We start from the raw sequence: 11,834 nt of genomic DNA, 5'->3' as shown, positions 1-11,834 counted from the left end.
CATCTCATATCTCTTCTCTGGTGCCCACTAGTTGGTGGTTTTCTTTGATTCCCTTCAGTTTCTGGATTGCAACCTGCGAGGCTGTCCAGGTGTTGGAGAGCCAAGGCTGCTGGGACCTCAAACATTGGATTTGCTGCTGCTTTGACTTTGACTTGTCTCCTGGGTCACCTATTTTGTGTCCTCTGAACTAGGCTGTTGCTGCCAGTGGGGAGCTGCCCCTCTGGCTCTTAGGTCCACCTGGCACTAGGACTGGAAGTGACTGGTGCCAGGAAGCAGGGCTGGGAGGATGGCAGGTTTTTGGCTCAGAGCCCTAAGGACAGAGCATCCTTGCCCTGGGCAGCCATGTGGGAAGGTGTATGGTGGGCAGAGGGGCAGCAGGGTTTTCTTGCATTGAGGTCTTTGGTGAGGGGCTGGGGTGCCCTACTAGCCAGGGTGTTGGTGGAGATTTTCACCCCCTCAGTTAGGTTAAAGGTAAGATCCCCAGTAGCTGTAGTGCACAAGGTGGAGGAAGGAGGGGGCTGACTAGGCAGAGGAGGAGGTCTTCCCTTTTTCTGTCCATATCTGCAGAGGAGAGGGGCAAGGGCAGGTGCAAGCTCAGTCTCCAGCCATGGAGAGGAGGCGGTCTGGCCTGGCCACAAGGCACAGCTGGTGAGTGTAGGGCAGGGGGCATTTGATTTTTCACTGATGAGGGAGCAAGCTCCAGGTACCAGCACTGCAGTCATCCTCATCTGGGCTGGGTTGCAGTTTCCAAGCTAACAATCAGGCCTTCCCCACTGCAGGCCTCATCCCAGTAACAACTGCCCCTCCCAGCCTGTGGACTCCTTCTGCCCTGCATCCTGCCCTAGAAAAACAAAGGTATTCCCTGTTCCTGGCCAGCAGGGAATTTGCTGTGCAGGCCTTGCCATCCCAGGCCTCACTCTGCAGGGCCAGTGCATTCTCTCCCATGCCCCAATCCCTTTGACTATTGCTTGGTGCTGATACACTCATTTACGTATCACATTGTTCTTTGGTACCTTGCACTCTGTGTCTCCATGTATCAGCTGGTGTGTTCAGTACTATTGCAGGGCAGCCATCTCTGGATGGGAGCAAGAGCCGAGGGGCACAGGACCCACCGTGCTTGGTAGCCCAGTAGGGGTGTGCGACTGTGCCTGAGAATGACCAGGTTAGCGCTTCCCTCCCCCATGCACCTACATATAGCATTGCCTGGTGTCACCAGCTGTGATGCTTCCTCTGGACTGGCCCTGCCCTGCTGCTCTCCAGTGCAGGTGCACCTAACTCTCAGGAGCAGGTTGTGGAGGTGCCTGCCCCACCTGCTGGGATCCAGGAGCTGCACTTGTGCCCCAGTTGCCTACGCCATGCAACTCGCCCACTGCTGCCCCACACGCTTCGGACATTTTTGCACAGTACAAGCTGGCTTAAAACCAGCTCGCCTCATGGTTAGGGCAGTTCCTGGAGTAGCGTGATTGTGTAATTAGGGCTAATTGCCCCTGCTGAAAAGGGGCTAATGGGGCTAATGGTGCTACCCTGCTTCTGGTATCCATGCCAGCATTGTGCCCAGCTGCTATAGCCAGAGGCCCGGCCCATGGGCAGGATCCTAGTGGCTGGAACACACGGTGGTTATTTGGGACTTGTGGCTTCTGTCACTGCATGAACAGCTCACCTTCCTTGAGCCTCAGTTTCCCCACCTGGGAGTGCAGGGAGATCCCTGATGATTTGGTGCAGTTTAGCAAAGGGATGCAGAGGGGATGGAGAGCTGGTTTATTCTGCTGTGTCCCTGGTGCTTAGGCCAGCGGCACCTGCACCCCACCTTCACCCACGGTGGGGTCTGTCTGCTCTCACCTCAGGGCTGCAAGGACAGTGCAACACTCGTGTCTCTTCTGAGCCAGCTGCAGAGCTGGTGCTGAAGCAGGGTGTGGATCAGGCAAGAGCTGCTTTATATATGAGGAGGGGTCCGGGGTTGGGGGGGTGGTGACACTGTCGTTTGCCTTGCTGTCTCCATCCTTGCAGCCAGCCCGTGGGACTGGGGAGAGCAAGAAGTGGTGTGGCTCCGGGGCGGGGCCTGAACTCGCCCCAGGCCACGCTGCAGCGTCCGCAGCTCCCTAACCAACTCCAGCAACCCATGAATCATTCATTTAATCTCTCCTGACACGCCTGTCATTTTCTCCGGAGAGGAGCGGAGAATCTCTCGCCGAAGGAGGTCATTAGCTGTCAGGGAAGGTTCCGACTGCCTTCCTGTCTCCGTATCGATTAAGCCTCCGCCTGCGTGCCGGGGCTGCGTGGGGAATATTGATGGGGCTGCCAGGACTTGGCTCAGGTTAGAAGCCATGGAGGTGCTTTGGGCAGGGGGAGGCACGGCGCGGGGGCGTGGGAGGGATGCGCTTGCTGCTGGAGTTGTGTTTCTCTGGCTTCTTTCGTCGGAGCCTGCTTCGAGTGCCTCGGCTCTGCGATCCAGGCAAGGGGGTGAGGCAGGTAGGATCTAGCCCTGTTCGTTCTCAAGGGGGGGAAGGAAGAGAGCTCCAGCTTCTGCCAAGCCCAGGCAGCACAATTGTTACACTTAGCTTGCCAGGGGGATTCGCGTCTTCCCCAGCCACAGCCTGGGCCTGCTGCATTGCCATGTCTGAAAGGTAATTAATCTCAGCAGTTTTCCTCTGGGTCATTTCTGGAATGGCCCTGTCTCGGGCCTGTGGGGGCAGTCTGGCCAACATTTCCTGATGGGTTTGTTTCATGAGCTGGTGGGAACATTTAAGCCACAGGAAACGGCGTCCACATGTGCGGTGTCTCTGGGCATTGCAGCTCTTGGCTTGGCTTGGTGTCTGGGGGATGCTGGGACTCAGGAGTGAGACTGAGGTGTTGTTACAGCTGGGAGGGTCTGGGGGGCAACAGCAGGTCTGGAGTGAATGGCTCCGGTAGGGGTGGGAGAGCCCCGAGACTGGAAAGCAGTAGGTGCCAGGAAGGAGGGTAGGGGACACTGGCAGAGGTGTGGGATGGTCTGGGCTAGAATAGTAGCCAGGACTGGCACAGGTGTGCGGGGGGATCAGAGCTGGAAAGGAGCAGCTACCTGTGGTCTAGGTTGGGGTGCTCTGGCAGAGCCTGTAACCGTGTTGGACTGCTCTGTTTGCCTCCCTTTGCGCCCAACTGGGAAGTTCTCTGAGCAGCGTTCTTGTGTGGCCTTGGCTTCGTGCCTCGCCTCATCCATCACGGGAGGTGTCTGGCCCAGCCCTCCTCTCGCTGACTAACGGCTTCTGCTCTCCCGTGTCTCTCCTTGCAGTATTTCTATGAAGGGAATGACATCAGCGACCTGCCCGTGAACTTGTCCGTGGTATGGAACGGAAACTTCGTCATTGACAACCCCCAGAACATCCAGGGTAAGTGGGACCACAACGTGGCCAACAGCCCCACAGTGAAATGACTCTGTGGTCCACACCCCAAGCCTCAGAGCCACCTGGGTCCTTGCATTTCCATGCAAGAGATGATTTCCAAACCCATCCTCTGAAGGCCAGTCCACCTCCCCTTGCACCCGTCCACCCACCTGAGCAGTTGTGATTCCAGATTGAGATCAGCTCCCAACCATTTGGTCTGTCATGTGAAATGGGTCAGTGGGCCTCAGTCCAGTTCCTTGTGGACCAGCGTCCTCATAAGAAGCACCAGTGCTGTCCCCTTCTTGGTGGTCTCTCAAGCCCCAGGCACCCTTCCAGCATACCCCGGATGCTGAATTCTCTTCACCCCCTGAGGTAGGGCATCTTCAGCACAGAGTAGGGGCACTGGTGGGATCAGTCTGTGTGGGATGCTTGCCCTCCCGCTGCCTGTTCTGGGAAGGTCTGTAGGGCAGTGAGGCAGCAGGATTTCCCTTTCATGGCACTGACCCGAAACTGCTCTGCTTCCCTTTGCAGCTCACCTGTACAAGTGCTCAGCCCTGCGAGAGAGCTGTGGCCTTTGTCTCAAGGCAGACCCACGTTTTGAGTGCGGCTGGTGTGTGACAGAGAAGAGATGCTCACTGCGGCAGCATTGCCTAGCCTATGAGAGCAGCTGGATGCATGCCAGCAATGGCAACAGCCGCTGTACAGACCCCAAGATCCTCAAGGTAAGGGAGGCTTGAGGTGAGGAGCAGGCTTCATCAAGAGCGCTGGAGAGGATGCTGCAGGGGAGACTCCTGCCCATGCCATGGCCTTGTCCTTGCAGGTTACAGGTGGCAATCAGTGTACGCAGTACTGTAGAAACAGTCATGGGCCAGGTCCAGAAGAGATTGGATCCTGAATGTGACTAAGAGGGAAAGAGGCAACACAGAGCCGAGGTGAAGCGGGCAGCTGCTCTCAGTTGGGTGGTGTCCAGGAGCACTTGCTGATACCCCTTTGCCGTGGCTTTGTTTGGGATACAGTGCTTTCCCTCTGGGTGGCTGAGCAGGGACCATGTGAGCAGGGATTGGGGTGGAAGTACTCAGCAGACGGGGGGGTTTGAAGGTGAAGGAGGGAGCCTCAGGAGTTAGGAGGCAGGGCAGGGTGTGAGAAGGGTGGCACCAACAGAAAGATGCCTGTTCATACCCTTGAATCGCACGCAAAACCCTGTATGTCAGCGTATCTGCTGCCTGCCTATCTTGTGTCTGCCCCCTGTGTTCAGCTGTGTATGTGACTTCTGCTTAGCCCAACAAGCACATACCTGTGCTCCCTGCCCCTCTCCCTGGGCTGGACAGGATCCCTGCAGCGCTGACTGCTTCCCCCTGATGCTCATTCAGCCCTTGTATCACTCTGCACTTGTTTGTTCTGCCACCATAACCCTCCTGGCCCCATCTTGCTCCAAGCACAACGCAGAGCCACCCTCACCTCCCAGCAGCAGACATACAGTGGGGTCATTAGGGCCACCCCCACCCCCCAGCAGCTGACAGTAAGGAGAGGAGGGGTGCAATTTCATGGCTAGAGCAAGCTATTTTGGAGCTAGGACTTCTACATCTTATTCCCTCCTCTGCCGTTGTGCAGCCTTAGGCAACTTGTATGCATCCTTGGGCAAAGTCTTGGCCTTGCTCTGGGCTTCAGTTTCCCCTCTCAGCAAAATGGTGATCCTGACCAGTTCCTGGACAGCTTAATTATTGCTGGCCCTGTGTTTTGCAATCTGCTGGTAGCAGGCACAGTCTGAGGGCAGGCTCTGACTATCCTGGACTGTTCCTTGTGACCTGTTTATGATGGACATGCACACTCTCTCTCTCTCTCTCCCCTCCCCGCTCCTGGTGTTTCCCCATGTGAAGTCTCTGACCTTTCTCACAGATCACAGTTCCCTTGTGTCCCGGGCTTGCAGACTCCCAGTAAAGCACTGGGCTATTTGTCCCCCAGCTCCCCCTCCCTGTGAGGACTGGTGGTTCATCATTTCTGTTCTCTGACAGCTTTTATGACCTTCATTTAATAAGACTGTGTATATTAATGTTAACATGTCTGTTGGGCCAGGCTCCAAGTGCATTAGGAAGGATTGGTGGGTAATTCTATTTGATATGTTCTATTTACCCACGGATTCCAGACCAGGCAGGCCTTGACGGTGTTAATTACCAGAGTCTTAGCATAGTATCTAATCTATTTGGGTTTCAGTTTCTTATCTGATGAAGGCTGGAAACTAGAGTTGTGCCTCTCCTGCTCCCCAAAGCTCCCGCTGGTTATTGGCACCACTGTGGCTGTTGCTCTGGTCTTGCTGAGAAGAGTAATGCCACCACTGACCTGCTCCCACCCTTCACACCAGCATTTGGGACCCCTGCCCAGCACATAAATACTTTCCACCCTGGAATCAGAATTTTGTTTAAAAGGAATGATAAGAGCTCAGAGCAGCTGAGAGCGTCAAGCCCGTCCTGTCACAGAGACAGAGTGAGCCAAGAATCTGGATTGCTGTTAAAATGCCACAAAGCTTAGGGTGGCATTTGGCTGGAGCTGGCTTGACCTTTCTCTTTGCATCCAAGGCACTGAAACTACAGGTGCTTGGTGGAGGAGCCCAGATGTGCAAGTAGAAGAACAGTGGCACCGTGTGTTAGGGGTAGGGTTAGTGGTCAGGGACCTCCACACTCCAGCCCTTTGGCTTGCTTGTTGCCTGTGACCCCCTGATAAGCCCTTTCAGTCCAGATAGTGCCCTTGTTCTCTGTCCAACACCAATTGGCTATCACTGCTGAGGGAGGTGGCTTAAATAACATGGGACTTGCCATGCTGGATCAGAACAGCTGTCTGTCTTCCCCAGTATCCTATCTCCAACCATGCCCACCACTAAGTGCTTCAGAGGAAAGCGGTAAGAAACCTCCCAGTCCCTACTAGTTAAGGACAGGCTTAACCAGGAAGCTTGATGTTATTTCCAAAATGTATGTCAGCCTGAAAGAAAACTGATGTGAATGTCCCCCAGTGAGGTCTCAGAGGATGTCATGTTAACTTGAAGCAGTTGACTTTATGTTATGTAATCCCCACCCAAAGCCCTCAGTGGCAAGGACCAAAACGCTATGTAGAAATCCCATCCATTCCTGGCCTGGGTGGGTTGTATGCCCTTTCCCACAGCTGTTCTGACCTGGTGATGGAAAAAGGACCGTGTCACAGAGTATCTGTCCACACTGTGAGGGCTGCATACAACAGACTGAATAGATTTTGCATGATTCTGACAAACCAGCAAAACCTTCCTTTGGGATGAGCAGAGGCTCCATCCAGCGTGAGATCCTCAAAACTTACGGCCTGTATTAGTACCAGGAAACGAGGCCATAAAACTGACTACAAGCAGTCAATAGTGACTGAAAAGCAGAGGCCAGGTTTTTGTGGCCTGTGTGAAGGTGTATTTGCTGTGGGAGTCATTGGGAGCTGCAGCTTTGGCCTACGACATGTAACAGGCCTGTTTAAGCTTTATTGCCTCAAGCTGAACAGGAAGGGCAGGAAGGAATGAACACTGCAGAGGATGAGGTCAGTGAAGGGTTTTAAAGTCTGCTCAGTTTTAGCAGTCTCAGGGGTGGGAATGGTGTGGGTAAAGGAGGATTACTGGGCATTTGGTACTGGTACTGGGCTGTGCCCACACCCTCTGTTCCACCCTCCTCAGTGGAAATGAATACACCTTCCAGATCCTGGCTTAGAAAGGTAGTGAAGCAAGAGGTCTCCTGCTGGCTTGGTTTGGCTTTGGCAGCAGATTACTAGTGAAGCCTTCACAGGTTGGATTCCCCCATGTCTGACAGCTCTGCAGCAGGATAGTTGATACCTCTACATCTGTAGCAGATAAGTCTGAAGCTGAGAGCCAGCAGCCATGGGAGTCTGTAATGGGAACACAGCTCTCGCGGGGCTGGGCGTCAGGACGCCTGGGTTCTCCTTTGCAGCATGGTATTTTCAGATTTTCCTCACTTAGGTTGAGATGACTGGGCCCTGGCTTTAAGGAGGTGGTGAGAGCACCTGGCACTCCAGGTTAGGCCAGTGGGTATAGCAGGCATGGAGCATCTTCATTTGGATGCTCCACAGCTGAGGCATCTCATATTAGTAGGCACCTCTGAAAGGGATGGCCTCTACTACCATATAGCTGAAGATAGTGACCTGCTGCCTAGAGGCTTTGGGAGCCTCTCTCCTTGTCTGTACAGGGCAGTGAGTTCCCTGCAGCAAAGGTGGGAAGAGCATCCTGCATGTCAGGGGGATGGAGAAAAGGAGGAGAGGGACCCTGCTTCTGCCTTCCTCCCTGCCTGGCTGGGGATGAGAAGCAGCAGCTGGAGCTAGGCAGTGTTTGCTTCTTTAATTCAGTCCAGATGAGGGGAGGGAGCAGGCTGTGTGTGAGACCTGGATGGGAGGGGGTGGGAAAGCGCAACATGGCTGCCTCTGGAACGCATGCTCCAGAGCTGGTGGGAGCTACCCAGTTGGCAGAGCCTACAGACTCACTCTGGTGCTGCCTGTTTGCGATTGCTTAGAAGTTAGCAAACAGCAATGCTTTGCAGCCCCCTCCGTGTCTGGCAGGCAGAACAGGTAAAGAAACCGAGGCACTATGAAACTATGAAGCACAGAGAATGGCAGAGTTTGCTCAGTCACACGGTGAAGCAGTGGCAGAGCTGGGACTCAGATTAAGTCTCCTGACACCCAGAGCTGCGCTGAGACCATTAGCCACAGCCTCTGTGTTGTGGGGATCCTGGGGTTTGGAGTCGTTCTCTGACACCTCCGAACACTTGTTCACTTCTCCATGGGAGGCACAAAGTGAGCTTCATAGTCAGCCCCTGGTGGGCACTAATTTGCTCCCAGCACAGAGTATCTCCAGCCTGGCTGACTCCAGAGTTGCAGGCCTCAAGCAGCGGCAGATGCAGTGGGTCTGGATGGGGGAGCATTACTAGAGATGTGTGCACTGGGGCAGGGGCTGAGATAGCGGAGAGCCAGGATTGTGGTGTTTGTATGGAGCTGTGTGTGGGTGTCCAAGGCTAGGGGTGTTGCTGGTCAGCATTGAGAGGCAATGGAAAGAGAAGGAGAGCAGAGCTAGGACTTGAAATCCCGGAAGGACTTCAGGTGGGTGAGGTGCCTTGGCAGAGGGTGGGGAAGAAGCCTGCCCTGCCCTGCCCTGCCCTGCCCTAAATTCTTTTCCTGCAGTAGTGGTCTCCTTTCAGGAGCCTCTTTCAGAGAGGCCAGGCAGTGACTCCTCTGTCTGTCTGAAAAGATGAGGAACCAGTGCCATGCTTTTCAAAGGGCCGTGACTGCTGCCAGGCCCAGCTGACCCTGCTCTCTCTGTCAGGCCCCTGGGTGCTGAGAGCAGACTGTTCCCAGCAGATGCAGACCCTGGCAGGCAGGGGATTCACATGCTCTCTGCTTCCCTCTGGCAAGTCCAAACTGGGCTGCTACAGGCCACACTCCACAGCCAGGGCTCACTGACTGGGGCAGGGGGTCACTGAGTGTGGGAAGCCCCACTACCATGGTTTCATTTGTTAATCCCCTTGGCTGTGGCTGAGGTCACTGACAACAATCTAAGGGAAAGCACCTGACTGGGGGAGTGGAGGAAGCTTGAAAAATACCCAAGCCCACATCTGTTCCAGGGCTGGAATTCCCCTTGACAGCGTCAGTGCTGAAGGTTTCAGCATTCCCAGCAAAGACAGGGTTTGCAAAGAGCTCAGTTCAACTGTCACTTGGCACCATAATAAGAAACACTGGTGCATGGGAATCTGCCCCTTTCCTTTTCAGCGGCCACTGCCCTCCAGAGGCGTGGGTGCTGGTGTTACCTTGGGGCCAGGCCGCACTGTGCACAAGGACCCATGGGCTTTCTTCAGAGCCTCAGATGATTGACCGAGGCATTTAGGTTCTGCGCTTCCTGTTGTGTGCGCCGGCCACTGCACATGCCAGTTACAAGCTGCATCTGATTAGCTGCCAGTGCCTGGCCCCGCTATCAGTCTCCCCATCCCCAAGTCATTAAAAGTAAATTAAGAAATTGCTACACTAATTGTAGGTCTGGCACAAATAGATCAATGAGCCCTTGTGAGCTGCCCGTGCAGCCTATGCACTGGTCTTTGTCAGGGCTGGTAGTAGGAGGGCAACTGGGGGTTGAGTGTTGTATCCAGCTGCTGCCCCGACGGTAGGGCCTAACCCAAGCCAGAGCTGAGAGCTCTGCGTTGTGTTCGTGGAGTGGGACTCCAACCGTTCTCTGCCAACCCAGCAAGGCAAGGCCGAGTGAGACTCAGACCACATCTCGATGGGGCTAGGAATACAGTCAGGGGAGTGCTCATGCTGGGGTCAGAGAAAGGACCTGAATCCAGCCCAAGGAGGGTGCAGGGAAGGTCACAGGTATTGGGAGGATTCCTTGGGCTCACCTTTGTGCGGTGCATCATATGGGGTACTGGCACTGTGTGGGAAAGCTGCATAGTAGAGCCTGGCCCATGCCATCATGCAACATCCCTTTGCATTGGAGACTAGGAGGATATGAGAGGGATGGATTAGTCTGCACGTGGCATGTTTCCCAGACACTTCCTCTAACATATCTGCTGCTGCCTGTCAGAGCCCCGATCCTGGGCTAGATGGACCTTTGGTTTGACCAAGGACAATCATTTTTGTGCTCTTAAGATGCCTTTTTGCAATGCCATAACATTATTATGGCAAGTTGCCAGACCATCCTATGGGAAGGCTCTATCACAGCTGCCAAAACAGCCCTGGTCCAGCAAGCTGAGAAGCTGATGCCTCCATGGACAGGGGACATTCTCCAGCCTGCAGTGGTGACCAGTGGCTACCTTGGGTGGAAGGAGCTCCCTGTAGAGCTGGGATGAGCTGTCCCTTCAGGCACAGTTCCTCAGCCCTCTGGCCCTGCTCATGCCCTGTCCTCTGCCCTCAACGGCTCCTGCACCCTCCTGCACCCACTTGGTTTGGTGCATCTGAGGAGTGAGCACGCAGCCTGTGCTCTGTTGACCAGTTTGTTTAAAAGGACCCTGTGAAACCAATTAGCAGAAGAGTAATGTTGTTTGTCAGGGCTGGAGCCGGGGCGAATGGGGATTTGGAGGTGGGGGGTTCAAGAGAGCTTCCGATTTCCCTGCCAGCTTTGTCTCCCACGCGCCTTGTTTAGTGATGACCTCCCTGGCGCTGGGGATTCCCCGGATGGGCAGCCCTTGTCAGCTTTGCCACCGAGGAGGAAAGGATCTAACATGCCGGGGCAGCTTCTAACGCTGATTTAAAAATACCAAGCAAACAGCCGCTCCTCATCGCCCGCCCCAGCGGAGCCCAATTTAGGGAAGAACAAATCCGATCGTCTGCTGCTGCTGCCTTAATGAGCCCTGATCCGGGACTTTGGCAGAGGGCTGGATTGAATTGAGGCAAGCAGCAATACCCCAAAGCCCAAATTGGTTTTGCCGTTGTATAAATTCTGCCTCATGGAGCGTGATTGCCCTGGGCCTCCTGTGAGAGAGCGCATGGCTCTGTCTGCATGTCAGAGTGCGGGACCAGGGAGCCAGGACTCCTGGGTTCTGCTACGAGCCTGCCACTGACGTTGGACAAGCCCCCAGCTCCCTCTGCTTCTGGAGGAGCTGGGCAGTGTCCTGCAGGGTGCTGATCGTGGGACGGGACATTTGTAGAGTGCTTTGAAGAGGAGAAGGAGCAGTGATTTCTTTCCACCATGCTCAGGAATGATGATTAACCCCATAGTAGCCATTTCTGGAGCTAGGCCTTTCTCAGCCTTTTTGGGGGTTGCGGCTGCCTTGTCAATACAGACTTCCCATTGCTCATCTCTGCCCTGAGCTCTCGGCTTGTGGGAAGGGGTAGGTAGCAAGTGGGAAGGTGTAGGCTCAGCTGATACAGGAACTGAGGCACCAAGTTACAATAACCCTTGTTCTCCTTGAACAGCCACAGCTGGGGCCAGCACTGAAGCAGTTCATATGAGTGCTGGGGCTAAGAAGAGGAGGAAGGACCAGTTAGCGCTTTCAGAGGGTAGAAATAAAGGAGATATTGCTACTGGGGATCCTTGTCCCTGGGCAATCCATCTTGGGGGCTGGCAATGTTTCCTGGCACTCCCTGCTCTGGTGTGGAGAGCTCGGCAGGTGTATTGGCCAAAGCTGCTGTGGATCCCAGCAGTGGGCCTGAGGTGTCACAGGGTCGGGATGTAGTGACTTCCCGGGAGGCAGCCGTGGACCTGGGCCAGTCCACTTCACTTCCACCACCGCGGTCTCTTTCCTCACTGATCCACAGCCTGCAGGCTTACCTGAGACCCCCCTCCTCCTGCCTCCCCACCCTCTGGCTCTGTGTTGCCAGTGACCTCCCCCCTTCCCTGATATAGGAGCGCACGCTATCCCATTAATTCTGTTTAGTGCCTGCAGGTGTGTGCCGAGCACCGGGGCCAGCGAAATCTGGTGTAAAATTGCCCATAATTACCTTGTTAGCGGCAGTGGCGGGCTTGTGCCTCTCTGC

At 54.9% G+C, this 11,834-nt stretch overlaps 1 protein-coding gene across 1 annotated transcript in view; it reads left to right on the top strand.

Moving 5' to 3' along the window:
• PLXNA1 (plexin A1) overlaps positions 1–11,834 on the top strand; it is a 265,521-nt gene that overhangs the window by 186,932 nt on the left and 66,755 nt on the right. Inside the window, exons 12-13 of the mRNA XM_019504928.1 lie at positions 3,269–3,365; positions 3,891–4,081. Coding sequence (XP_019360473.1) covers positions 3,269–3,365; positions 3,891–4,081 — 288 coding nt within the window. The remainder of the gene's footprint in view (positions 1–3,268; positions 3,366–3,890; positions 4,082–11,834) is intronic.

This window comes from Gavialis gangeticus, unplaced genomic scaffold, assembly GCF_001723915.1.
Source record: "Gavialis gangeticus isolate Ggan-Ray unplaced genomic scaffold, GavGan_comp1, whole genome shotgun sequence".
Lineage (NCBI taxonomy): Eukaryota > Metazoa > Chordata > Crocodylia > Gavialidae > Gavialis > Gavialis gangeticus.
Note: the sequence above shows the minus strand (reverse complement) of the source record. Positions and strands in the feature narration are given on the sequence as shown.